The sequence below is a fragment of the Acomys minous genome, assembly GCF_964271855.1.
Source record: "Acomys minous genome assembly, chromosome: 12".
Classification (NCBI taxonomy): domain Eukaryota; kingdom Metazoa; phylum Chordata; class Mammalia; order Rodentia; family Muridae; genus Acomys; species Acomys minous.
Genome location: NC_140493.1, coordinates 88138689 through 88164497, shown reverse-complemented (window position 1 = coordinate 88164497; position 25809 = coordinate 88138689). Strand labels below are relative to the sequence as shown.

The window sequence follows — 25809 nt, the reverse complement described above, 5'->3', positions numbered from 1 at the left end:
TCCCAGAACTTGGGAGACTGAGGCCCCTAAGACCGATGTGAGTTCAAGGCAAGACTGGTCTACACAGAGAAACTCTGTCTCAAAAAAAAAAAAAAAAAAACCAACATCTGGGGCTGGAGAGATGGCTCAGAGGTTAAGAGCACTGACAGCTCTTCCAAAGGTCCTGAGTTCAATTCCCAGCAACCACATGATGGCTCACAGCCATCTATAGTGAGATCTTCTGGCATGCAGGCATATATGAAAGGGAAACACTGTATACTTAAATAAATAAATCTTAAAAAAAAAACACAAAAAACCAACATCAACAGCAAAGAACCAGCTGGCCTTCCTCATGCTTCTGGCTGTACCACCTAGCATGTCGTAATAGACACTCAATACATTAAATCAACCATATGCCATGTGATCACGACCCTACAAACACCCCCTCCCACACACACACACTTTCAAGCTAATGAAGTTTTTTATTTTGTTTTCTTTTTCTTTCTTTCTTTTTTTCTTTTGTTTTTGTTTTGTTTTTTATGGTTTTTTGAGACAGGGTTTCTCTGTGTAGCCTTGGCTGTCCTGGACTCACTTTGTAGACCAGGCTGGCCTTGAACTCACAGCGATCCGCCTGCCTCTGCCTCCCGAGTGCTGGGATTAAAGGCGTGTGCCACCACGCCCGGCTTCTTTTTTTCTTTTTTTAAAGATTTATTTATTTATTATGTATACATTGCTCTGCCTGTACACCTGCAGGCCAGAAGAGGGCACCAGGTCTCATTATAGATGGTTGTGAGCCACCATGTGATTGCCGGGAACTGAACTTAGGACCTCTGGAAGAGCAGTCAGTGCTCTTAACCTCTGAGCCATCTCTCCAGCCCCTTCTTTTTCTTCTTTTTTAAAAAGATCTATTTATTTCCTTGTATGTGTGAGTGCTCTATCTGCATGTACACCTGCAGGCCAGAAGAGGGCACCAGATCTCAGTATAGATGGTTGTGAGCCACCATGTGGTTGCTGGGAATTGAACTCCGGGACCTCTGGAAGAGCAGACAGACAGTGCTCTTAACTGCTGAGCCATCTCTCTGGCCCTTGTTTTCTTTCTTAATTTTGTTTCGTTTCACTGAGAGGGTCTTAGATAGCCTGGGCCGGTCTTCAACTTCTCATGTAGTGAGCACGACCCTGAATGTCTGATCTTCCTGCCTCTAGCTCTCTAGTGCTGGTACTTTAGACAGGGGCTACCATACCCAGCTCATGTGGTGCTGGAGATGGGACGCTGGGTCTCCTGCATGCCAGGCAAGGGCTCTACCAACTGAGCTCCCACCCCCATGCTGTAATTGAAGTAATTAGCAAGAGGGTATGAGGAGAAGACATGGGGCAGGAGAGCCCTCTTCCCAGCCTCTAGCCCAAACGACATTGAGGTAGAAGGGAGAAGAAAAGATACAGGATGGGATGGCGTTCTAGGAGGAGGGAGGGGCTCAGGGCACTGCAGGCTCTTCCTGACCTGCCGCACACAGGTGTACCTACCTGCTCCTGCTCAGCCGTAGAACTCTGATTCTTCCTGGCCACACCCCCCCCCAATGAAAGCTCCTCATTGGTCAACACTTCCTCACTGTACCCCGCCCCCCTTGCCCTATCATAGGCAGAGGCGGGCAGGCGGAGGACAGGGTGGGAAGCAGGATTGACAAGCGACTCAGTGTGTGGTTGGTTGGTTAGTTGGTTGGTTTTTCAGCATCTTTACTCATTTTATGTGTAAGAGGGGGTGACCATTGACCCCTGGGTATCCCAGCACACTTGGGCCTGGCTGAGGAGGGACAGAAAAGGGGCAAAGGGTGCTCTGGGCCATCAGCTTATCACACAAGCGCCTTTCTCTTTGAAGGGGTTTTTGTCTTCTGGGATGCCTTTGAGAAGGGGGTCGGTCCCTGCTTGGGCCTCGACGTAATCCTTGATCTCCTTTCCTGTCTTGGAAATCTGTAGGATGACAAAAACATCCTGGTCACTACTCTCCTTTGTTTTTCAGAATCCATGTCTTGGCAATCTTAAGAAGACAAGCAGGAGCTGAGCGGTGGTGGCGCACGCCTTTAATCCCAGCACTCGGGAGACAGAGGCAGGCGGATCGCTGTGAGTTCAAGGCCAGCCTGGTCTACAAAGCGAGTCCAGGACAGCCAAGGCTACACAGAGAAACCCTGTCTCGAAAAACAAAACAAAAGACAAGCGGGGTAGGGATGAGGTGAAAGAGGAAGAAGACAGAAGAAAGAGGAAGGCAGGAGGGTCGGTTCCTCAACCCAACACTCAAACACTTGATGGGCTGCATGGCCAGGCCAGCCTGGAGCCAGGGCTGGACACACTGGGCTCCCTCCCGACAGCTCTCAGTCTCTCCCCCGTGCCCAGGAACACGAAGAGGACACCAGCTATCTCCTATACCTGACCCCAGCCCAGTGATGGGGCCTGTGCCTAGTGTCTCTTCTCAGTTTTGAAGAGAGATAGAGAACCAGCCGGGCGGTGGTGGCGCACGCCTTTAATCCCAGCACTTGGGAGGCAGAGGCAGGTGGATCTCCGTGAGTTCGAGGCCAGCCTGGTCTACAGAATGAGTCTAGGACAGCCAAGGCTACACAAAGAGACGCTGTCTCAAAAAACAAAAACAAAAAACAAAAAAACCACACACACAAAAAAGGAAAAAACGCCGGGCGTAGTGGCGCACACCTTTAATCCCAGCACTCAGGAGGCAGAGGCAGGCGGATCGCTGTGAGTTCGAGGCCAACCTGGTCTACAAAGTGAGTCCAGGACAGCCAAGGCTACACAGAGAGACCTTGTCTTGAAAAAAAAAAAAAAAAAAAAGGAAAAACCAAAAATGACATAGAGAACCAGGAGGAGTGACGGAGGCTCACCGGATCACGTGGGTTCTTCACTTCCTTCTTCAGCTGTTCCACTTCCATCCTCAGCAGCTCCTTTTCACTGAGATCCTGGGCCATCCCGTCCTGGAGGGAGACCTGGGCCCTGACAGAATCCCACAGCCATCAGCACCTCCATGGGCCAATCCCAAGCAAGGTTGCTCACAGATCAACAGCCCCTCCCTGTTATCCCTCCGCCCCTTGCTCTATATCATGAACAAAGGTTTAAAAGGACTAGAAGTGACCAGTCAGATAGGGGTGACACAACCTTTGCCCTTGGCAAAGAACCTCTCTAAGGAGGAAACAGAAAAGGAAGGGAAAATGGAGTTTAAGTATGGAAAAGTTGAGACAAAAAGTGACTGCTCCAGCTGGGGACGGTGGCTCAACGGTGGCTCATGCCTGTAATCCCAGCGCTCAAAAGAAGCAGACCCAGGAGAATCTCTGTGAGTTCGAGGCCAGCCTGATCTACAAAGTGAGTCTAGGACAGCCAAGGCTACACAGAGAAACCCTGTCTCAAAAAAACAAAAACAAAAATCAAACAAACAAAAAAGAGTGATTGTGCCAGGGCGTGGTGGTGCACACCTTTAGTTCCTGCCCTCGGGAGACAGAGGCAGGCAGATCGATGTGAGTTCAAGGCCAGCCTGGTCTACAAAGTGAGTCCAGGACAGCCAAGGCTACACAGAGAAACCCTGTCTCAAAACATACAAACAAACAAACAAAAACGAGTGATTCCTCCATGTAATGACTCGGGGATGTTTTGTCTCCAGGTTCTGACAGGGGACAGTATGCCCGGTGTTAAGGGTTTTGGAGGCAGTTAGAGTCCAGCTGTGATGACTGCCCCCCCACCCTGGCTCTGCTGCTTTGTCCTTGTGTGGCCTTAGAAGAGCTTCCTTGGGTCTTAGCTGCACCCTCAGCAAATGAATACAATAATAGTAGCATTGCTTTTATTTTTGAGACAGTGTCTCACGTAGCCCAGGCTGGCCTCAAACTCCCTGTGTAGCTGAGGATGACTCTGAACTCCCGATCCTTCTGCCTCTACCTCCTGAGCAGTGGATTTACAGGCATGCACCACAATGCCTACTTTGTGTGCTACTGGGGATGGGACCCGGAGCTTCAGGGATGCTAGGGAAAGGAAGCATTCTATCAACTGATCTACATCCCTAATCCCACTATTATTGCGAGAACTAAAATAATAATAATAATAATAATGCTGCATGGGGTTGCCGGAGAGATGGCTCAGCATTTTAGAGCACATACTGCACTTGCAGAGGGTGAGGACTCAATTCCCAGCACCCACCTGGTGGCTCACAACCATCCATCCATAACCCCAGTTCAGGGGACCTAATACCCTCCTCTTACCCGCTGAGAACCAGGCATGGATGTGGAACAGTGTATTCATGCAGGCAGAACATTCATACATGTGAAATAAAGAAGGAAACATCGTCATACTGCCTGGCACATAACAACCAGGGCGCATTTCTTGCTTCTTATTACTATTTCTGACAATAATAGTATTACCAAGCTGGGCACGGTGGCGCACGCCTTTAGTCCCAGCACTCGGGAGGCAGAGGCAGGTCTCTGTGAGTTCAAGGCCAGCCTGGTCTACAAAGCGAATCTTGGACAGCCAGGGCAGTAACACAGAGAAACCCTGTCTTGAAAAACCAAAAACAAATAACTAAATAAAACATTATTATTACTATCATTATTGCCATCAGATCTCCAGGGTAACAGGAGAGCCAACTCAGTGCTTAAACTTGGTAATACTAAGACTAGATCCCAGCCCAGTGTCCCAGCCCCTCCTTACCTGTTAGCACTCTCTCCAAAGTACCAGTCCAAGAGCCAGACGCGATGGTGCTTGAACCTCCTAGTGCCTCATGAGCTGAAAATCTTCAGATAAAGCAGATGGTCAGCAAAGCCAAATCTCAGGCTCCTAAGCTGATCATGAGCTCAGGGTTGTAAGTCCTGATCCAAGCTGAGCCCCCACGCCCTTCACTCCTCTGTAGCAGACACTAATGTTCCACCCGCAAAATAAAAAGCAGGCTGCCTCCATGGTGGGCCCCTGGACCACATCAACCCCTCTCCTGTTTCCCTACCCTTTCTCCCTCACACCCCCCCCACCCCCACCTCACAGATTCCCTCTAGCCCACATGCAGCCCTTGCTTGTCTTTCTCCATCACAGAGCCTGCCCCAGATGGCATGTCCCGAGCTAGCTCCTAGCTTTCCTCACCCTGAAGCCCTGTTCTTTCCATGGGAAGGTGCAGAGGTGGGGGATGGGGGATTGCGGGGGGGGTGGGGGGGGGTGGGGGGGTGGGGGGGTGGGTGGGGGGGGTGGGGGTGGTGAGAGAATGGGGTGAGGGTGGAAGAGATGGGGTGGCCGTTCCATACTTTCACCTTCCTCAGGCTCACACTCCTCATTCACGCCATAAAAACATACCCTTAGTTCCAATGCTCAACAGTTAGTGTCCAGTGGCTGTGGCCACCGCATTGCCTCCCCGCCCTCCCTGGCGTTTAGAACTCCATTATTTTCGGTTCCCAGTACCCGCCCACAACCTGTTCTTTCCCTTCACCTCTCCCAGGACCACCTGACACCACGATGACATTTAGCAGAGCCGAGCTCCTGCTCTGGCTGACATTTGTCCAATGGCAGGGGACATTCTTGATGAAACGTTAAGGAACCAATGTGGTCAGTGAGGTTCCTCGTCTGCCAGGGGGAGGGGGAGGGGGAGGGGCTCTGGGAGGCCGTCCCTGGGTCAGGATTAAGTCTCAATCAGGGAGCTCCATGAATTCACAGTCAGGACAAAGCATAAGGCGGAAGGCCCGTTCAGTACTCAGTCCACCGTGCTGCTTCAAGCCCACCACATACGCTTCTGGAATCGCCTTTCCTCACACCCGAGGCCTCCCTGTTGCTCATCTGGGTCCCTATAATACTTATTTGGTCAGTTTCATCTTCCCGTACCTCCAGCAGGCACAAAAATACTGGTCACAGGACTTCCTACCTGACCCTCCAAGGGCTTGCCTCACAGGTCTTCAGAGTCTCTACTGGTGTCTTCCTGGTGTCTAACCCTGATTTTTCTTTGCTGCTGCTTGGGCTGGTTTCCATTGTAGCTGCACTGCCAGCCCCGCCCCGCCCCCCCCCGCCCCCCCATTAGTATGACTTATCTCTATATCGTACCCACCCCCCACCCCCCATCCCATAGTGACTCATCCCCAAGCTTCCCAAGGAAGCCCCCACCCGCCGCCCTTTCCTCCCTTCTTCCATGAGTGGAAAATCCACCCCCATAGCAGGCCAGCCCCTTCCTCCTGTCTCTACAACCCCATCCCCCCATGGACTAGCTTCCTCTCCAGGACCAGGGAGCAATCACAGATGCCCCGACCTTGGCTTCCTTTTTGCCCCGGGAGAGTTTGAAAGGCTGAGCGCCCAAAACAGGCCCCTGGCTTCCCCCTTCTCCTGAGCAGGGACAGAGAGACACAGGCCCAGGACCCAGGGTCTGACTTCCTCTTGTCCCCAAATGAGCATGCCTACCCTTTGCGGGCAGGTTTGGGTCTCTCACGCAGAGGAAACCAAAAGCCGTGAGAGGGAGGGAAGGCAGAGCGGCCAATCAGGGCCAGGGTGAGGCTCAAAACCCTGCAGGCTCCCCAGGGAACCCCACCGAGGCCTGAGCCATGGCTGAGCTACAGCAGCTGCAGGATTTTGATATCCCCACGGGCCGGGAGGCTCTGAGGGGCAACCACAGCGCCCTGCTGCGGGTGGCCAACTACTGCGAAGATAACTACTTGCAGGTAAGCAGAGAGCCTGCGCGTCCAAGATACTCCTCGAGGGGGACGTGCAGCTTAGTCCCCTTTACATGGCCACCTGACGGGTACCTGTTCTTGCCTTGGCCGAGCGATCTTCAGACTTCAGCATCGTCCCACGTTTCCGAGCGCCACAGCGCTTGTTCTCTCTGCCACAGACTCAGAGGTAGATGATATGAGTATCTTACCGTCTGTATAATCAGTTCTTCTATTCCCTCCCCACCGCCCCTGCGCGCTTAAAGACCCTTTCCTCTCACAGGTGCTGGTACCATCTTTGGGCTGGCTCTAAGGGAGTCAGGAAACTTCCTGCATCATGGGGGAAAGGCGTTTGTTCCTTCAAATTTGAGGGAGAACAGAGTCAGAGCAGATCCCGATGTGTGCTGCAGAGGCAGGGGCACTTACAGCCTGGCTGCTGGGAAGTAGTGACAGAGAGGCACTGTAGAGCAGCTTCTTTTTGTCTGTTTTTTGTTGTTGTTGTTGTTGTTTTGTTTTGTTGGTGTTTTTTGTTTTGTTTGTTTTCGTTTTCAAGACGAGACAGGGTTTCTCTGAGTAGCCCTGGCTGTCCTGGAACTCAGTCTATAGACCAGGCTGGCTTCCAACTCTCAGAGATCTGCCTACCTCTGCCTCCCAAGGGCTAGGATTAAAGGCGTGCGCCATCACCGCCCAGCTTGGTAGAGCGGTATTTGGGGCTTTTGAGATAGGGTCTTACTGTATGGCCCAGGATGCCGTTGAGTTCACTGTAGCTTAGACTTCTAGCTTTCCTGTCTCAGCCTCCCACCACCTCACCTACCTGTTGTTTGTGTTAGGAAATTTTGTTTCGGTTTTAATATTTTTTTATTTAATTTTACTTTACCTGCGTTGGTGTGAGGGTGTCAGATGTTGGAGTTACAGACAGTTGTGAGCTGCCACGTGGGTGCTGGGAATTGAACCCCGGGTGCTTTGGAGGAGCAGGCAGTGCTCTTAACCACTGAGCCATCTCTCCAGCCCCCTTGTTTTGGTTTCTTAAGGCTTTGGGAGGGGAGCCGGGCTGTCTGGGAAGCATTCTTCTGCTGGGCTAAAGCCCCCTCCACCCTGGACTTAGTCTTGTTCTTTAACTGATTCCTGGGGAGGCAAGAGGGGCAGAGGACTGCGAGGCTACCCACCTGCTCCTTTTGTCAATCTTCGTGGCCACCTTGTGAGACAAAGACTTTATAATTCCTGTCTTACGAATGTGAAAACAGCAGCTCCCGAGATGGAGGGCGGGAAGGTAACTTGTCCAAGGTCCCCCAGGTTCCCTCCCTTCTCACCTGAGCCCCTTCCTCTCTCTCTCTCTCCTTCTACCTGTCTGATGCACTACATGGCTTGGGACAGTTTAGCTACACTCTTTGTCCTTGGTTTCCTCTGCTCTATCAAGAGTGACAGGCCAAGCCTGCGACCTCTTACCCCCTAGCCAGATTTTTTTTTTCAAGACAGGGTTTCTCTGTGTAGCCTTGGCTGTCCTGGACTCACTTTGTAGACCAGGCTGGCCTCGAACTCACAACGATCCGCCTGCCTCTGCCTCCCGAGTACTGGGATTAAAGGCGTGCGCCACCACGGCCCGCCCTAGCCAGATTTTGAGACAACACGAGGGGCCTCCTCCTATGGTGAGAGGGCTAGGGAGACCAGGGGAGCAAATGCCCATGGGAGAATGGCAGACCTAAACAAGGCAATGATGACCAACTTCTCCCTGTGCCCTCCCACGGCCTCTTTTTTTGTGCCTACTGGAGTCCTGAGAGGTGAGCACCATTCACACAGCACAATGAGGAAGCTGAGGTCTGCAAAGGGTTAAATTGTATTTCCAGAGGCTTCCAGGAGAGCCACTGAGACAGAACTGAAGGTCAGACTTCTAGCTGGTTGTGGTGGTCCATACCTGTGATCCCAGCACTTGGGAGGCTGTGCCAGGGGGGATCTCTGAAAGTTCAAGAAATGCCTTATAGCTGGGCAGTGGTGGCGCACGCCTTTATTCCCAGCCCTCGGGAGGCAGAGGCAGGTGGATCGCTGTGAGTTCGAGGCCAGCCTGGTTTACAAAGTTAGTCCAGGACAGCTAAGACTACACAGAGAGACCCTGTCTCGAAAAAACCAAAAACAAACAAACAAACAAACAAACAAAAGAATTCTACATAGTGAGTCCAGGCCAGTCAGGACTGCATAGCAAGACACTACTAATGAACCCAAACAGCAAACCAGAAGCCCAAACAAAAAAGCAGCCAGAATTCTGACTCCAGATCCCATCCTCTAAGCCTTCAGGCCACAGTGCTGCCTTGAGTGTCATTCTGGGGTGTGTGTGTGTGTGTGTGTGTGTGTGTGTGTGTGTGTGTGTGACCAGCTTGTATACTTAGATGACCTGGCATGTGGCATATAAACTAGCTTTGCCCTGCTAGCACTCAGGCAGGAATGGAAGCAACCCTTTCCTTTCTACACCCCAAAGTCCTTCTGGTGTGCCCAGCCCACCTCATGTGTACAGTTGGTGTGCACACAGGAACTGAAGCCACAAGGCTGAGTCCCCCCGGTCGGCCACTTATCGCCTTAGGACGCTCTGGTGAGTTTCCTGATGAGCTTCCTTCCTTTCCCTCTCTTCCTTCTCTTCCAGTCATTGTGACTCTGCAGCCCCGGCTAGCCTTGAATTTATGACCTGTCTGCCTCAGGCCCCAAGTGGTAACACAGGCCTGTAATCTAGTCCTCTGGAACAGTTCCTCCTCTTAGACTAACTTCTCCAAGGTGGTTATAAACATTAATTGGAACCCTGTGTTAAAGCATTTGCCCAGGGCCCACCATCCTTTCAGAAGGGCAGGATAAACGTAGCTGCTGCGGTTGTTACTGCTGCCATTCCGGAAGGGTAAAGGGCACACACTGGTGATGAACCCTCATTCTTTTGACGTGACAGCCTCAGGGCATCAGAAGCAGCGAGCCAGGTTGGAATCCCTGGATTCCTTTGTGTAGGCCACTGGCTCCTAGACCATACAATCAATGACCATCCCATCCTGTCTATAGAGGACACTTTTGGGTCTTTAATAAAGTTTCTACCCCCATTCTTCACCCATTAACCAAGGGTCAGAAGCCCCGGAGGTAGCAGGCAGAGGCAGGCAGGTCAAGTGTTGTGTTCTCAGTCAGGGTTGACCAAGTGTGAAAACGGGGTCATTTGCATGACAGTCTGTTTAGATTGAAGGATCCCAGACCCTTGCTCCTCCACACCTGGCTTTGGGGTAAGGATTAAAGCTAGAAAACATCTGGGTTAGAGGCATCCAGAGCTGGGGCCCAAGCAGACACTTTTGTTGTTTGGGTTGCAAAGTCCATGTGCTGGGCTGGAGAGGGGACTGTCCAGGAGCGGAGGAGGCTGAGGTTTGTTTGTTTGTTTTGTTTTGTTTTGTTTTGTTTTTCCAAGACAGGGTTTCTCTGTGTTGTCTTGGCTGTCCTGGACTCCCTTGGTAGACCAGGCTGGCTTTGAACTCACAGCAATCCGCCTGCCTCTTGAGTGCTGGGATTAAAGGTGTACGCCACCACACCCAGCAAGGAGGCTGTTTTCTTATATTAAACAAAGCTCTAGAACAAGGTCTGCTGTCCTTTGGAGTGTGTTTGCTTATTTAAGGCTTTGAGTTGGCATATGTTAACGAAATGTAAATTTTTATTGCATATGCAGATGACATGTAAATGGGCACGCAAAGGAACATCGGTTTCCTGCTGTCAGAACGGAAAAGTAAGGAAGGGAAGGACCATGGCATGAGTTTTCCAGAAGGTTTTAGTTCAGGCTATATGAGAGTACTCCAGACCTCACCAAGGGGCCTGATCGTTCTGGTGACACAGGTCTGATGGAGCACACAAAGTTTCAAGCCAGGAGGCTATAGGGTGTGCAGCCTTGCCTTGCCTGTCAATACCCTACCTCTTCTAATTTCCTTAGACTCACCTCTGCCCACCCCCACAAGAAAGGGACAGGTTTCAGTGGTGCAGCCTCATTGGTGGGGAAGCAGGAGACCCAAAAAGCTTTACCCAGCCCCCAAAGTCTGGTCTGGGACCAAAAGAGTCTTGTTTTGTCTTTGGCCACTCTCTGGTCACCCCCCTTTCCACTGACTGGCGGCGTGGCACTGCTCAGTGTCTGGCACGCAGTAGGAAGCTGCCCAGCTAGTGTTGGGTTCCCCTTAGACCTGTCAATCAGCCAACAAACGCATACGTATTTCCTATCTTCATGCTGGAGACTTTGACAGCATAGGCTACAGAACAGGATGGGCTAGCTCTCTGGTTTCATGGTACTTATATTTGGACGGTGGGGGGCAAGGGGGGGTGCGTGGAAAGAAAAAAAAAAGGGCAAGTATGATATGTCAAAAAGATGAGCTGGGTAAATGCTTAGGGTCATGAGAAAAGTGGAGAGAAGCTGGAATCACCGGGTGAAAAGAACTCTAAGTACAAGCACCCAGGCTATGAGGTAGGGGCACTCTGTCCTGTTAGGGAGCAGAATGCCAGAAGCTGGAAGGTCCAGAGGGAAGCAGGAGGTGTGGAAAGTGGGGGTGTGATATTTCTTTTTCTTTTTTTTTTTTTTTTTTTTTTTGGTTTTTCAAGACAGGGTCTCTCTGTGTAGCCTTGGCTGTCCTGGACCTGCTTTGTAGACCAGGCTGGCCTCAAACTCACAGCGATCCACCTGCCTCTGCCTCCCGAGTGCTTGGGATTTATAGGCGTGAGCCACCACGCCTGGCTTGGGGCCTGGTATTTCTAAAGCCACTTTGTATGGCAGTGATGGTTCTGGCCTTTGATCCCAGCATTCGGGAGGCAGAGGCAGGCAGATCTCTGAGTCTGAGGACAGCCTGGTCCTACAGAGTGAGTTCCAGGACAGCCAGGGCAGAGAAACCTTGCCTTGAAAAACCAGTAATAATAATAATGAGGAGGAGGAGGAGGATGAAGCCAATTGTAATCCTAGCATGCAGGAGATGAAGGCAGGAGGATCAGAAGTTCAAGGCCAGCCTTGGTTACATCAAGAGTCTGAGGCCTACACTACATGGAAGTGTGTTTCAGAATAGGAAAGGAGCTTGTCAGAAAACTGTCAGAGGGAAGGAGAGATCGGAGTCCTTCTCTGAGTTCCCTCCCCCTGAGAGTTGGGGCTGAGGAAGTAGAGAGACAACTGGGGGGGCTGGTAGACTTCTGGCCTCACTCTGAGGAGGGGACTTTGGTTTGCAGGTAAGAGCCTGATAATTGGCTGGTTAGGTTTTGAATATAGGAATGTCTCCTGTAAGCAGCATCGACTCCCCCCCTCCCGCCCCCCCTCCCCGCCGCCTCTCCCCTTTCTACCCTTCACCAGTCAGGCTGCAAAGAGACTTTTGGCTGAGGAAGGCAACAGGGTCCTTTCATTTCAGTCCTCCCCTCAACTACTGGAGGAGCGCACTCCTCCCTCACCCTCCCCGGCCAGTTTTTTTCTCCGGCTGGCCTCTGACTTGCGCTGTCCTTGCATGTCCCCTCTTACTACAACACATCCTCCCGGAAGCTACCTCAAGCATCCGAGGATTGCAGCTTTCTCCAAGTTCAGCTCCCGCCTTCCTTAGATTCTCTTGTGGTTCCACCCGACTCTGCCAAGGAAGCTGTGGAATGTGCTGGCCTCAGGCCAAGGCTGTGTGTATTTCAGGCCACAGACAAGCGGAAGGCTCTAGAGGAGACCATGGCTTTTACTACCCAGGCCCTGGCCAGTGTGGCCTACCAAGTGGGTAACCTGGCTGGACATACTCTCCGAATGCTGGACCTACAGGGTGCTGCTCTGAGACAGGTGGAAGCCAAGATCAGCACGCTGGGCCAGGTAAGGGTGTAGAAGGACATTAATAGTCTTAGCAACAACAATAACAAAAAATCCCTTAATTTTCTCCATGTCCACATGGCCAACTTGACTATAGAATGACTTTTCAGAACTTTGGAAACTCCTATCATGGTTGTCTTAGTGGGGTGTCCTTGCCACCCCATTAGGCACGCAGATCCTGAAAGCAGACCTTTCTCTTTTTCTTTCTTTCTTTTCTTTCTTTCTGCCTCTGAACCTGCAGAGAGCAGGAGAGACTAAAAGGCCAGCCTCTTTGCAGTGCCGTCTAGGCAATGATTAATAAATGTCCTCCACTCAGGCTGGGCAAGCCTATCTTCAGCCCCAGAGGAGTCCCTGCCCTTGGCTCATATGTACCCTCCGCCTTCTTTCCTGGATCCTTGACCCCACAAGGCACAGGAACTAGGGAGTTACACTTTTGGTTTGACCATATGTCCCCCAAGGGGTCAGGGTATATGGGGTTTGTCTTCCTCTTCCTCCTGAAAACCCAAGGCCCCACCCCTCAAGGCCTGAGGGAGCATCCCAAGAGGAAGCTAACTCACATATTTGTCCCCTACAGGGGAGAGCTGATTTATAATTCTCTGCCACCTCCACTTAATGCCCTTCAGCTCCAGCGCTGTGCCCTGTCCTTCGATCCCTTCCCAGCATCCCCAGGGACGTTGGTTTTCTGGTTCCTGCACAGCTAATAATAGTCTCCATTCTCTCCTACCAGGAAGTCGCTCCAAAGTGGCTTCATCCTTTCCAGCCACTCTTCTCCCAATGGGGACCAAACTCGCCCTTTCTCTTGATTTCCTTGCCTTCCGTGGTCCAGAACTCGTTATATAGACCCGGTCGGCCTCGAACCCCCAGAGCTCTAGCTACCAGCCTCTGTCTCCTGATGGTGGTGTTGTGCAGGCTGTTGTTTCCCACGGTGGCCTCCCGACCCTGTCTGTCGTGCAGATGGTGAACATGCATATGGAAAAGGTGGCCAGGAGGGAGATCGGCACTTTGGCCACTGTCATGCGGCTGCCCCCTAGCCAGAAGGTCATCCCTCCTGAGAGCTCGCCTCCCCTCACTCCCTACTACAGAAAACCCCTCAACTTCGCCTGCTTGGATGACATTGGCCATGGAGTCAAGGTAAGAGAGGTCCTGCTCTTCCACTGCCTACCGTGCCTACCCCCTCTCTGCCCCCCCCCCGTCCCTCCCCCCCCACCCCCCACCCCCCGCATCTGCATCTGCTCTCCTGTCTTTCTTCTGTCCAAGCTCACAACCCGCTTCCATACCTCTCTCCCCCAAGGTCCTTCCTTACCTGCCCTCTACTTTTTACTCAGACACCCGTGAGCTGTCCCTGCCCCCCCCCCCCACCCATGGCTACTGGGTGTGGGTGTGAAAGGGAAGAGAGGCGGGGAGGGAGGGCGTCAGTGCATGCTTGAGAACCACTTGTCAGCCACATGAGAACTGCAACTTCCTCTGTCTGGGGGTTTGAGGTCACGGCTCTAAGAAGTCACCCCAGAATGCTGGTGGTAGGGGCAGGAGGCAGCAAACGAAAGCAGACATGGTGGGGTGGGGGTGGGGGTGGGGGGGGGTAAGCATCTCTCATTTTTGCCAGTGCTGCTTCATATCAGATTAGATTAGCAGCTTTCCTGGGTCTTAACCCTTGGATATTATGCCTGCCCCCAGAAGGGAAAATAACTCTTTCCTTTGGTTCCCAGATCCCTGTAAATTGTTTTTCCCACCCAACTTTCTATTGTTTTTCTTTTGATGGCAGCTGTGTACAAAGCACAGGCCTTCTATAAGGTCCACCCTCTGAGTGATGTGCCCACCCTCCAACTTGTCCTTTATGCCTCAGTTCCCCTTTGCCTTGTCTCTAGTGAGTGAGGGTGACAGAGAACACGAGCCCTAGGTGCTCATCCTGGGGGAAGTCCCAAAGTTACCCAGGTGTCTCTTACACTGGGAGTTGCACCCTGTCCTCTCCTGAATGTCTTGGGTTCTGTCATCCCTTTGATTGAATTTGGGGGGGGTGTCACTTCCATAGGTTTACGGGACATTTCCGTATGACTTATCTCCTCAGCTCATGCTAGAGTGGAGGTCTAATCAGAGTTAAGGACCACCAAGCTGCCAGGCCCCCCGGGGATTTGCAATAGTGTGGGGGAGCAAAGGCCATCTCAGTCACTGTGGCTGTGCAGAGGAAGTGGCCCTGCGGGTTCCTTTCTGTGGGGTGGCTGGGGGTGGGGGTGGGGCTGCTGCAGACTTAAGACCCTGTGGCTCAGGAAATGACACCCGGGGTCGGGGGTAGGACAGGAGGAGGGCTGGGAAGTGGAAGTAGGAACTTGCTGAATCTGCCTAGCCCTCCCAGTTCTGGTCCTCCCCTCCCCCAGTTCCTCTCAGGGATGAGGGTGAGATGCTTGCTCCAGATGTCAACCCTATCCCAACCCCGCCCCTCCCTTCAGGACTTGAGCACGCAGCTGTCGAGGACCGGGACTCTATCTCGCAAGAGCATCAAGGCGCCTGCTACACCTGCCTCCGCCACGCTGGGGTGAGGCCTCAAGGCCATTGCAACCAGCCCCGCTCAGCCCCTCGAGGTTCTTAACTGCTTCCCGCACCTACCCCCCACCCCTTACCCGCAGCGCCTGGCTCCTTGATGCTCCGCGCCTGGCGCCCAGCTCCTCCTTCGGAGAGTCGCCCTCCCTCAAACCTTGAGCCCTGCTCAGCAGAGGCCCCTCCCTCCTCACCTGTCTTACTTCACCCCTCAGGAGACCACCCCGGATCCCTGAGCCGGTGCAGCTTCCGGCCGTGCCGGACGGCAAGCTCTCCGCTGCTTCCTCGGTCTCTTCCTTGGCCTCCGCAGGGTGAGCGCTTGAGTCTAGTGGGTGGGTGGGTAGGCAGTAGGTGGGTTTTGAGAGGAGGCCTCCTGCCAGACTTATGGGGTTGAGAAAACTAAGAACTACAGGGTGTGGAAAATAAGTTGAGACCAGAGTTTGGATTGAAGGGGCGGGGCTGGGAGGACGCTGAGTTAGAAGGCGCCCCTCACCTGCATGTGCTCTGGTCTTTAGCAGTGCCGAAGGTGCCAGTGGGGTCCCCCAGCCCAAGGGACAGGTAGCACCTGCGACCCCGCCTCCTCCACCTGTAGTACCTGCAACCCCGCCTCCTCCACCACTCTCTGCTGAGGTCTTCTTGCCTCCTCCTCCGCTGAAGGTGTCCCAGCCTCCTCCGGGTAAGAAGTGCCCCCCACCCTCTTAATACCCACTTTGAAGTTCTCATCTGTCCTTCTGGGCTCTATCGCTGTGCTCCCCAGGAACTCTACCCATGGAAGCAGTAAACCAAGACTCTTTTATACTAGCCCCGTGTACGAAGCTGCTCACTTAAAGGTAACTTTGGCAGGAACTTTATGGTCTTAAGCCACCTGCCTAAAGGTTGCCCAGCAGGGTCTGCCAACCCTCTCTGTATGCAGAGTCCGTCCAAGCTCCAGCAGTGGGCTGGAGGCATCGTGGTTGATGCCGCAAGGGGTGGCCCATGCCATACACATCCCCATGTACCTTTTTTGTTTTCCTTTCCAGAAGCAGAGTTGCCCCTGCCCCCTCCTCCAGCCCTAGAGGAGGATGACCTGGGGCTGCTGCCTCCTCCCCCACCAGGTTTTGGACCAGATGAGCCCAGCTGGGTTCCTGATGCCTACTTGGAGAAAGGTACCTTATTCTTGGGACTGAGTGTGGTCCCAGAATCTATTGGCAGGTTTCTGGGCTCTGTTGTCCAACTTCCACTCTCCATCTCAGAGGCATTCGAGAGCTAGCGCGCTCTCTCTCTCTCCCCCCCCCCTCCCCAAAGTACGACTCTACTGGGTTTCTCTTTCCTTTTCGTTTCTGAAGCCTAGGAAAAGAGCAGCTGGACTGATATTACTGAATATTCCCTAAGCTGGGGAGAAATGCAAAAATTCCAAAGCCCTTTCCCGTTTCCCCTAGAGCTCAGCATTAGAGCTACTCTATCCTTGGGGGGAAGGGGGCATGACCGAGGGCACACCTCACCAGACTCTCTTCTTGCCCTGCAGTGGTGACACTATACCCATACACCGGGCAGAAGGACAATGAGCTCTCCTTCCCTGAAGGCACCATCATCTGTGTCACTCGCCGCTACTCAGATGGCTGGTGTGAAGGTGTCAGCTCAGAGGGCACTGGGTTCTTCCCAGGGAACTATGTAGAGCCCAGCTGCTGACAGCCCAGACCTGTACTCCCCAGCACCAAGCCAGCATTGCCTCAGCGGGCCTCTTGAGCCCCCCAAGAAGCCAGCTTCCACAGTCAAAAGCTGGACTGCCTGTCTACCTCTTGGGTTTTTGTGAACTGTATTCAGTCCCTACTCCACACAGCAGAGGAAAGGGGGGATGCTTAGAGAGGGCTGGTACTCGGGAGGATTGCTGAAGATGGGGAGGAAAAAATAATAATAATAAACCCAAAACTAGCAGACAAGTTCAAGCACCTTGCCCAGAGGACCCCTAGCTCATGCAGAGCACACTGACAGCTTTGAATCAAACTCTGTTGTCCTGGTAGTTGCCCCCACAACGCCAGCGGGCCAGAAAGGGCGGATGGAGAGCGAATGAGGTCATGGACAGAGCAGACTGTCACAGAAGGACCTCGCCATCTCTTTCCTGGTGCCACTGGACCTCTGACATCACAGGCAGCCGTCCCCTGCATCTTTCGCCTTTTGTTTGCTGCGTCCAGTCTGGGCTGGTCAGGCTTCCCCCCTACTTTAATGTGGGCTCCCCGACAGCAAAGAGCACCTCTCTCACACCCCTCCCACTGTGGCGCAAGAGAATGAGTCACTTTGTCCCCCCTACACCTCCTTTATAGATCTGAAACACCAGGGGAGGGGGGGAGGGGCCTGGGCTTCCCTGGCTCTGCCTAAAAACATGGCTTTCTGTTCCGTAAGGGCGGAGGGGGATGCGGAGGACGACTTTGGTGAAGTCCCTGGCCTCTTGCTTTGGTAGATGAGGCTGGAGTGAGAGGGTCTGTCACACTCTCCGAGGTCTTTGGTTGTTTCTACCTCGTTCCACCAGCAGGAGGTGGTTGTTCCTTCTGGCTTTTTCTTCCTTTGAGGGGGGTGTCTGGCGTGGCCAGGTGGGGAAGGCGGGAGGAAACGAGGCGTAGCCAGCGCAGCGGTAGTGTAGGGTTGTGGCGGCTGAAGCAAGATCAGGGATACCCCCTCGAGCTGTCTTCTGAGAGAGCATCATAGCTCTGCGCGGAGGAATTCGGTGCTGGCATGCAGTTTGGGGGGGGAATCCTGAGTCCGTTCGGAAGACTAGGTAGGGAAGGTTACGCAGCCGGAGCAGCAGTTAAAGTAGTGCGGGTTACTCTTTCTCCTAACTGCCAGGAGCCCCTTCCTCTCAGCTCCAGGGACACTGCCTGCCTTCCTTGACAGGAGGCAGCCAAGCTGTGTTAACTGCATAGATAGGGACGGCCCTGAATCTCCGCTCCCAGCCCACAAGCGGACGGAATTCCAGAAATGCCCGGGGGAGGGTAGCAAAGCGAAAGCGAAGAGGGGGGGAGTTAAAACCAGGTGGTCCTAAACCAATTCCTAGTCCTGTCCCTCCTCCGCCGATTCACACCCCCCCCCCCCGCCGCCGGCGCGCCTCCTGCAGGCCATGGTCTTCAACACGTCTTCAGCACCTGTTGCAGATGTTGGCGCACTTCGGTGGCTGTTTGCCAGGGCACCACGTGGGCGCGGAAGGAGCTGGGCTCGGCCTTCTGTGCCTCCTGGATGAGACGGTGCATGGGGTAGCCATGGCGCGGGAAGGCCACGTCCCCACCCGCCAGCAACCCCATGGGGCAGAAGTCATTTGCCCCATCACCCACGTAGAAGAGGCGCTCGAAGTGCACGCCGTCACGGGCCCGCTCACGCAGGTATTCGCTGAGCACCTTGTGCTTACACATGTTGGCGGGGCAGCGCGAGCAGTTGTGCGTGTGGAAGGGCCGCAGCGTCAGCAGTCCCCGTGCGTCCGGCCCGGACGGGTTGCTGAGGATGCGGCGGAATAAACTGTAGTGGCCTGCGGCGCGCAGGGCACTCTCCACACCAAAGGTGTTGGCATCCGAAATGAGAATAACCTCGAAGCAGGAGCCCTGCTTGGCTATGAACTGCAACAAATCGCCCATGCCCGGCGACAGGGGGATGGTCTCATAGACAGCGCGCAGGTCCCGAGGCCGTACGTCCTGCTCACCGAGGTACTTGAAGACGCGTTGCATATACTCATTGTAGTAGCCCTCGCGATAGGTGGCACGCAGGCTCTCGGGCAGCTGCTGGCCTGGCGCAGCGCGCACGATCGAGTCGTCGCTGTTTTCGTCCACGATAGTCTCATCGAAGTCGAAGGTCAGGAGGAAGCGAGGCGCTCCTGGCGCAGCCATCCTGCCGTCCTGGGAGCAGGGGGAAGAGGAGCAGGAGGGGACAAGCGAGAGGCGGCGCGGCGGGAGCCGGCCAGGGAGAGGCTGGTTAGCGGGCCACGGCCAGGGTCGCTGGCACATCCAAGACCTGAGGAGGACCCAAGGCTGGTTAAGCTGGAGTTGGAACCAGTGTGTGGCCCATCCCGCCGTCCCTTGTCTGTTTCTTCAGCTAATCATGCTGGGGTCGAGGCAAGGGGGTGGGGGAGGGGCCATACTAGTCTTGGCTTTCATTTCGGCTGCTCTCATGAGAGACCCCCGGGGTGTTTACAGAAGTGGCCTTGAGGCTCAACTGGGTCGGAGACTTCTGGAGATGCAGACAATAGTGGGCGAACCCCACACCCTCCGCTCTACCACATCAAAGTAGACAGAAAAATCAGTCGTGTGTCCAAGGGAGGCGGCCTCTTTTTCCCTCTGATCTTTGTGGGATCAAGGATTAATGGGAGAGCCAGGCTCCAGGCTAGACCATTGGCATCACCAAGACAGTGAGCATCAGGTCTTTGCCTGGGCCTGGATGTTAGCTGTAAGTGCCAGGCTTGGAAAGCCTGATCCCTGAGCCTCCTCTGGCCTGGCCAGAGAACTAGATATATATATTTTTTTGCCCTTGAAATTACCAGGTAGATATGCAGCCCACACAAGACCCAGGGAAGGCTCTTTGGGAGCTGCTGGGCCCTGCGCCGCCGCTGCCCACCACTAATCACTTGCCAAGTCCCTGAGAAGCACGTGCCAGCGGGTGGGGCTTCTGCCAGAGTCCGAAGCAAGCACGCAGCAGGAGAAGCAATGGAGCTTAAGGAGGTGGGACCCCCCCACGCCAGGCCACGGCATACCTGGGAGACAGGTAGGGGAGAGGAGAGAGCAGCAGTGGCTAAAAAAGCAGAGAGAGAAAGGGGCAGGTAGGTGGCGTGAGGGGGGTGGGGCAGGGCGGGGCGGGGCTGGGCGTGTCTAGGATGAGGTTAGACCAAGGAGGGCGGAGTAGGCTGCTGGAACTTGGTGGGAGTGCTTTGGGTCAGTCATCTTTTCGGAAGATGGCAAGGCATGGGGGATGGGGTGGTGGTGGTGGGGAGAGTGTGGGAGATGGGGGTACAATGGGAGTGTTGGGGCACAAAGAAAAGCAAGCACACACGGACACAGCAGGGTTCCATCTACATGTTCCTGCCATCTTTGTTTGCCAGCAGCTGTGTGAGAGGGGCAGAGTGGCAGACCCCCCCCCCCCATAAACCTGTCACACTGCTTGTCTCTTTTCAACACTTCCTATCTCAATGCGCTAAATATCCAGTATGGAACCTGGTCTCAGATCACACACCTCCATCCACGTCTGCCTTTCTTTCTTTGTAAAGAATGGGTCTCATGTAGCTCAGGCTAGCCTCAGACTTGCTGTGTGGCTGAGGATGATTATGAACTCCTGGCCCTCCTGTCTTCAAGGCCTTCTCTGTGCTGAGGCTAACAGCACTCTACCAACTGAGCTACATCCCAAGCCCTCACCCACTCTTATTACTTCCGGGGTGCTGACGGACGGACGGACAGCCTGGCACTTTGTAAAACAACAGCTCAAGCTCATTTCAGAGTTGGTATTGGAACCTGGCTACCTGTCGCCCTCAGAAAACCTGTCTCTTCCAGCTTGTCACCTCCAGGAGGAACCCTGGGGTTTTAGCACCCGTCGGTGGGAACCTCTGGCTTGAGGGGGGCAGGGGCTGCCTGTTATGTGAGGCACCAGGATCCACAACAGAGAAAATTCCAGGGATTCACAGAGCACCAGTGGTAAGGGCAAATCTGAAAGGGGCTGGAGAAGGCTCCTCCTATCCCAGGGTGGAAAGTTGGGGCTTGAGGCTTCATCCTGAAAGGCTCCCACTTACCCTAGATAGGCATCGTAGACCAATGGCTGGAAAACAGCCACTCATTGTCAGCACAGTATGCCGAGCACCACCTCTTAGAAACTTTGTCGGTCTTCAGCTGTCATCCAGAGCTCCTGGGGGGGGGGGCGGGAAAGACCCACAAAAGTCGATACTTATTTATTTGGGGTGTGGTGGCGCACACCTCTCAGCACTCGGGAAGGAGGCAGGGGCGGGTGGGTCTGAGTTTGAGGCCAGCCTGGTCTACAGAGTGAGTTCTAGGACAGCCAGGGATATGTAGAGAGACCCTGCCTCAAAAACAAATTGCCCATGCACTGACTTCCTATTCACCACCCCAATGCCCACCTGACTGTCTCTTCCATCAAGCCCATGAGCCATACCCAGCTTCTCAGCAGTTCTTAAATACGCACTTAGGCCATGCTCCTTGCTAGTAGCATCGTTGGCCAGGTCCCCGGCTTACCAGAGAAGTTGCAGAGGGCATTACTGGAGATAAGACAGGCTAAGGAAGGGACATGCCCAAAGGCCACTCGCTCAAAGTAGCTGAGACTTTTCGAAACCAGATCTCAGCGTCTGGTCCAGGGCTGCTTCTCCAGTATGGCCGTTTCCCACAGGTGAGTAGGGCACACCCTAGTTTACAGACCACCTTTATTCCCAACCTCATTCACGGTTCATCAGACCTATGAAGGCAGAGAACAGAGGGATAGCTCACTTCCTAGAGGCTATAGTGTTTAAACAGGGTGGCACTTGGCTCATGTGCAGTGCACTACTGTCTAGAGGCTGAAAGCCCTGGGCCCCTGCAGGAGATATGAGACTTGCCACCAGCACTAACAGGACAGGCTGAAATCTCCACTGGAGTTTAGGTGACCCGGTCTGATGTTTTGGCCAGGGCCTTCATCAGGGCACCTACACAGGATACCATCTACAGCCTCTGGTGCCCCCCTGCTCCTCTACCCCTCCATGCCCAGGTTGGGAGACCAGAGGCCAGCCCCTTGGAATTGGAAAGATACCAGAGATATTGCAAAGATCTAACTCATTGCTGCCCTCTCGTGGTGACAGGGCGGCACAGCAAATGCTGACTTTGTCAAGGTGACACTCGCTCCCAAGACCATCCCAGGGCAGCAGAGAGGCAACTGCCTCCAAATAGACTAGGGGGGGGGGGGCCTGGGAGGGAACACAGACCCTCTTTATAGAGCTGCATCCTTGGCCTCCCTCGCTTCCTCAAAGTAAAGCTTTTCGGTAGAGGCAGGAAGTAGCGTTTAGTGTCCCCTCACCCCCAAAGAATTTATAGCTCGGAAGGTAAGAATTGTTGAGATAGCAGATGACAAGGAGACAGGGTTGGGGGTGGGGGAACAAGGGAATGGCACCCAAGGGATATTGGGGGAGCAGCCACTGTCAGAATCCCGGCTGATAGAACCTTTGTCCCAAGACAAGAGTTAGGGGTGAAAGGTCAGGGGGTGCCACAATCATTAAAAAGAAGGACTAAGTGTCAGGCAGGGAACAGAACAAGGGGCACACACAAAGACACAAATGGGTCACCAGCAGCCACAGAGACCAATTTTCTCTTCTCTCATCCCACTCCTCCCTCCCTTCCATAGTCAGCACTGAGCCCGGGGCTTTATAGGTGTTATACAGCACGCCCTTAATCCAATGTGGTTTTGTTTTAAATTTTGAGACAGGTTCACCCAACTTGGGACAGCCTCCTGGGGATTCCAGGCATGTAATAAATCCGCTCTCTGCTAAGATCAACTTTTGTCCCTCGCGGGTGTGGAAAGGCCAACTATTTGCCTGTCTTCCTTTGAAATAATTATACCAGCTGGGCGTGGTGGCACACGCCTTTAATCCCAGCACTCGGGAGGCAGAGGCAGGCGGATCGCTGTGAGTTCGAGGCCAGCCTAGTCTACAAAGTGAGTCCAGGATGGCCAAGGCTACACAGAAAAACCCTGTCTCGAAAAAACAAACAAACAAAAAAAAAGAATTATACCAATCTTAGCCAGGTGGTAGTGGCTGGCGGCAGTGCACGCCTTTAATCCCAGCACTTGGGAGGCAGAGGCAGGTGGATCTCCGTGAGTTCAAGGCCAGCCTGTACTATAGAGCCAGTCCCAGGACAGCCAGAGCTGTTAAACAGAGAAACCCTGTCTCGAAAATTCTTATGCTGTAAACTTCTCATGTCTCGCGGTAGCAGACACGATTCTGTTTTTTTACCTAATACTAGATAAGTGTGTTTATGAAAATTTCCATATTTTGTTTTGAGACAGGGTCTCACTACCTAACCCTGGCTGGCCTGCAGCTCTCTTTGTAGACCAGGCTGGCCTCAAACTCAGATCACCTGCCTCTGCCCCCAACTGCTGGGATTAAAAGTCCAGTGCTACCACTCCCATTTCTTCATCATCCCCAGCAGAGAGCCAGCATCCTGGGTTTCTTCTCAGAAACTAAGGCAGCCTCACTGTGACTCCCCCACCCCTGCCTTACTCCCTAGTTATTATTTGACTTCATAACAATTTGAAAAGGCCAGTGGCAGATGCCTGGCCTGGGGATGCAGGAGAGGCAGGGGCGTAGAAGAATCTAAGCTAGCCTGAGCTACATGAAAAGTTCCTGTTTCAAAACCACCACCACCACCACCACCACAAAGCCGGGCGTGGTGGTGCACGCCTTTAATCCCAGCACTCGGGAGGCAGAGACAGCCGGATCTCTATGAGTTCAAGGCCAGCCTGGTCTACAAAGTGAGTCCAGAACTGGCAAGGCTACCTACAAAGAAACCTTGTCTTGAAAAACCCCAACCAACCAAACAAACATAAAACCACCACACACACACACACACACACACAAATATCCCAAGAGTCACTTACTTCTGACAGGTTTGTATGTGATTAAAAACCCCCCAGTGACGCCAGGCAGTGGTGGCACGTGCCTTTAATCCACTCGGGAGGCAAAGGCAGTGGGATCTGAGTTCGAGGCCAGTACAAAGTGAGTTCCAGGCTAGCCCGAGCTACACAGAGAACCCCTTGCCTTGAAAAACAAAACAACAGTAACAAAAAAAAAGTTCTGTGTGGCCACCAGAGTCCCTTGTGGAGAAGGGGGACAGGATCTCTGAGTTTCCCCAGCATGCTAGAGCAGTGAAAGGCAGGTTTTCTCAGCCTGAAAGCTCTTTTCTAGTCTCAACCAAAACCAACCTCTGTGGCCCTGGTTCCCCAGCCCGTTCCCTCCCAGGACACAAATACTCTTAGGTTAAATCTGTGGGAAGGTGGGGTGAGGGGGGGGGGAGAGAGAGATGGGGGGTGGGGGTGCAGGATCTATGCTTGAAATACTCCTAATGTTGGAGAGGGCAGAGCCCATAGGAAAGTTTGAGGAGTTTTTCAGAAGAAACATGCAGGTTGAGAATGAGGACGAGAACTTGAACTTGAGAAATGTCACAGTAAGCCCTCTCTGTCCGTCAGTAGAAATTAGATCCGACAATAAAACTGGGATTCCTGCCCTTAACACTCCCACCTTCTTGTTCACTAACCCGTACTAGGGGGGGAAAAAAAGAAAAAGAAAGAAGGAAAGAAAGAGGCCCAGAGAAGTCCAACTTACATCACTGGCGTTACACAGTGTCAGAAACAGGATTAGAACTCAGGGGTCTCTACTGTCTCCTGGAGAAACTAGCTGAACCTCTTCGGTTGTTCTGGAAGCTGTGTAATGCTCCCTGTCCTAGCTACGGAGTAGTGATCTGTGCCCTGGTGCCGGTGAGGAATCTGGGACTAGGCGTCGCCTTTGGGGTTCCCTGCTTGGGTGGACAAGCAGAGGTGATCCTCACTGAGTAGGGGCAGGGAGATGGCAGCTGCCGGTGGGGTAGCAGGAGAGATATTTTTAGAGGTGACTGGAAAGCAGGCACTCTGGCACACCCCCAGCTGGCGGGCGCTTCTCTCTAATGCGGGCGGGGGGTGCGCAGCTCGGGTAGAAGGGAAGATTTGGGGGTGGCGGGGACCTATGACAGTGCCCGGAGATGAAGGGACACTGGGCACCCTAAATCTGGGAAAGGGGGCTCAGTTCTCTGCCCCAAAGATTACCCCACCACCAAAAGCATGAAACACCCTCAAACTCCACACGGCCCCCACCCCAACATTGAGGTTGCGGTCCTCCCGGAGCCCAGAACTCATGCAAGGCAGCGGCGGTCGCACTTCTGTCCCAGCAGAGTTTGGAGTGGAAATAGTGGGGAGGGGGCTAGTTAAGGGATTTAGGGGCAGGATGGAGCAAGGGGTGCTTACGGGAATTGGAGGGGACGCGGTCTTATCCACCCCCGGATTTCTGAGCTCCGACTCACGCGTCCCTTCTGCCCGAGGGACCGTGGATGATGTGCTTCGGCTCCGTCTCTTCCACCTGCCCCCCATCCCCGGGGCCGCCACCGCGTCCCCTTTAAATGCCAGGGAGCCTGAGCCCGAGCCGCGGCGGGCGCTGCGGCAGCCGCAGCACTCGGGCCCACCGCAGTCCCCTCACGTCACAAGCGCCCAGCCAATCACCGCGGCGCCGGCGCACATCAAAGGGGCGGGCTGCCCGCGGGCCACGCCTCCCGGCTGCCCCCGAGGCCGCGCGGGCGGCGGTGGGGCTAGGCGGGCGGGACGGGTGGAGCGTTGCGCGTCCCGTCCGAGCAGCGTGGGGTGCGGGGCACCCTCTGCGTGCGCGTGGGCACGCGCGTGAGTCACTGTCACACTGCCCGCCTCCTGCTGGCCTCGGCGCGGGGAGTTTGCATGCAGCCGGTCCACGGTATCGGGGAGCTCCGCGGGACTGCCGGGTGACAGACCCTCTCTCCACGTGCGCCAAGCTCGGTACCCTCTGTCCTTCCAAGATGAGCCAAGGCGTCCCGTCGAACCCTTGGAACCCTGTCCCCAGCTTACCCGGTACTTGAGTTTGAGAGGCGGAGGGACTCTCCCACGCGACACCGCGTAAACACAGAGTTGGCGAAGCAAGTTTAAAAAAAAAAAAAACCGCTTTTTTCTCAAGTCCCAAGAGTCCGTTCCTTGACCCCATCCTCCGCTATCGCCGTCCTTCCCAGCCTTCAGGACATTAGATTACGATCAAGAGAGGTGAAACCTAAGATTTCCTGAGCCTGTTCTATGACTTCTTCA

General features: G+C 53.9%; 3 protein-coding genes across 15 annotated transcripts; 1 reads left to right on the top strand and 2 right to left on the bottom strand.

Moving 5' to 3' along the window:
- Positions 1 to 1677: 1677 nt before the first annotated feature.
- Positions 1678 to 7411, bottom strand: GNGT2 (G protein subunit gamma transducin 2). Of its 8 annotated transcripts, XM_084749971.1 has the most exons (5): positions 7059 to 7411; positions 6729 to 6815; positions 4669 to 4751; positions 2862 to 2970; positions 1678 to 1944 (listed from the first exon to the last, which is right to left on the bottom strand). In XM_084749971.1, exons 4-5 carry the CDS (start codon positions 2943 to 2945, stop codon positions 1819 to 1821), a joined length of 210 nt encoding a protein of 69 aa, XP_084606097.1. In that variant the 5' UTR covers positions 2946 to 2970; positions 4669 to 4751; positions 6729 to 6815; positions 7059 to 7411; the 3' UTR covers positions 1678 to 1818. The 8 variants fall into 8 exon arrangements, with proteins under 8 accessions (XP_084606097.1, XP_084606096.1, XP_084606102.1 ...); XM_084749970.1 differs by having other exon boundaries at positions 6729 to 7411; XM_084749976.1 differs by lacking the exons at positions 6729 to 6815; positions 7059 to 7411 and adding an exon at positions 6388 to 6473.
- ABI3 (ABI family member 3) lies at positions 6501 to 16901 on the top strand. 2 transcript variants are annotated; one of them, XM_084749942.1, is made up of 8 exons: positions 6501 to 6644; positions 12280 to 12447; positions 13399 to 13575; positions 14889 to 14974; positions 15192 to 15287; positions 15495 to 15652; positions 15996 to 16121; positions 16481 to 16901. In XM_084749942.1, the coding sequence occupies exons 1-8, from the start codon at positions 6528 to 6530 to the stop codon at positions 16642 to 16644; spliced, it is 1092 nt and encodes a 363-aa protein (XP_084606068.1). In that variant the 5' UTR covers positions 6501 to 6527; the 3' UTR covers positions 16645 to 16901. The 2 variants fall into 2 exon arrangements, with proteins under 2 accessions (XP_084606068.1, XP_084606069.1); XM_084749943.1 differs by having other exon boundaries at positions 6525 to 6644; positions 15492 to 15652.
- PHOSPHO1 (phosphoethanolamine/phosphocholine phosphatase 1) lies at positions 16755 to 25190 on the bottom strand. Of its 5 annotated transcripts, XM_084749950.1 has the most exons (4): positions 24952 to 25091; positions 20711 to 20823; positions 19563 to 19684; positions 16755 to 18948 (listed from the first exon to the last, which is right to left on the bottom strand). In XM_084749950.1, exons 2-4 carry the CDS (start codon positions 20753 to 20755, stop codon positions 18075 to 18077), a joined length of 1041 nt encoding a protein of 346 aa, XP_084606076.1. In that variant the 5' UTR covers positions 20756 to 20823; positions 24952 to 25091; the 3' UTR covers positions 16755 to 18074. The 5 variants fall into 5 exon arrangements, with proteins under 5 accessions (XP_084606076.1, XP_084606080.1, XP_084606078.1 ...); XM_084749954.1 differs by lacking the exon at positions 19563 to 19684 and having other exon boundaries at positions 16755 to 18833; XM_084749952.1 differs by lacking the exon at positions 19563 to 19684 and having other exon boundaries at positions 24952 to 24970.
- Between the last annotated feature and the right edge of the window lie 619 nt (positions 25191 to 25809).

What these genes read in the sequence shown, in the direction of transcription:
- GNGT2 (XM_084749970.1), bottom strand. Translation starts at nt 2,945, where the DNA reads ATGGCCCAGGATCTCAGTGAAAAGGAGCTGCTGAGGATGGAAGTGGAA. An exon ending in TGAAGAACCCACGTGATCCG is followed by an intron (nt 1,945 to 2,861) that starts GTGAGCCTCCGT and finishes GTCATCCTACAG; the next exon opens with ATTTCCAAGACAGGAAAGGA.
- PHOSPHO1 (XM_084749950.1), bottom strand. Translation starts at nt 20,755, where the DNA reads ATGAGTGGCTGTTTTCCAGCCATTGGTCTACGATGCCTATCTAGG. An exon ending in GTCTACGATGCCTATCTAGG is followed by an intron (nt 19,685 to 20,710) that starts GTAAGTGGGAGC and finishes CCTGTCTCCCAG; the next exon opens with GTATGCCGTGGCCTGGCGTG. An exon ending in ACGTGCTTCTCAGGGACTTG is followed by an intron (nt 18,949 to 19,562) that starts GCAAGTGATTAG and finishes GGTCCTCCTCAG; the next exon opens with GTCTTGGATGTGCCAGCGAC.
- ABI3 (XM_084749943.1), top strand. Translation starts at nt 6,528, where the DNA reads ATGGCTGAGCTACAGCAGCTGCAGGATTTTGATATCCCCACGGGCCGG. An exon ending in CCTGCCTCCGCCACGCTGGG is followed by an intron (nt 14,975 to 15,191) that starts GTGAGGCCTCAA and finishes TTCACCCCTCAG; the next exon opens with GAGACCACCCCGGATCCCTG. An exon ending in TCTTCCTTGGCCTCCGCAGG is followed by an intron (nt 15,288 to 15,491) that starts GTGAGCGCTTGA and finishes TCTGGTCTTTAG; the next exon opens with CAGTGCCGAAGGTGCCAGTG.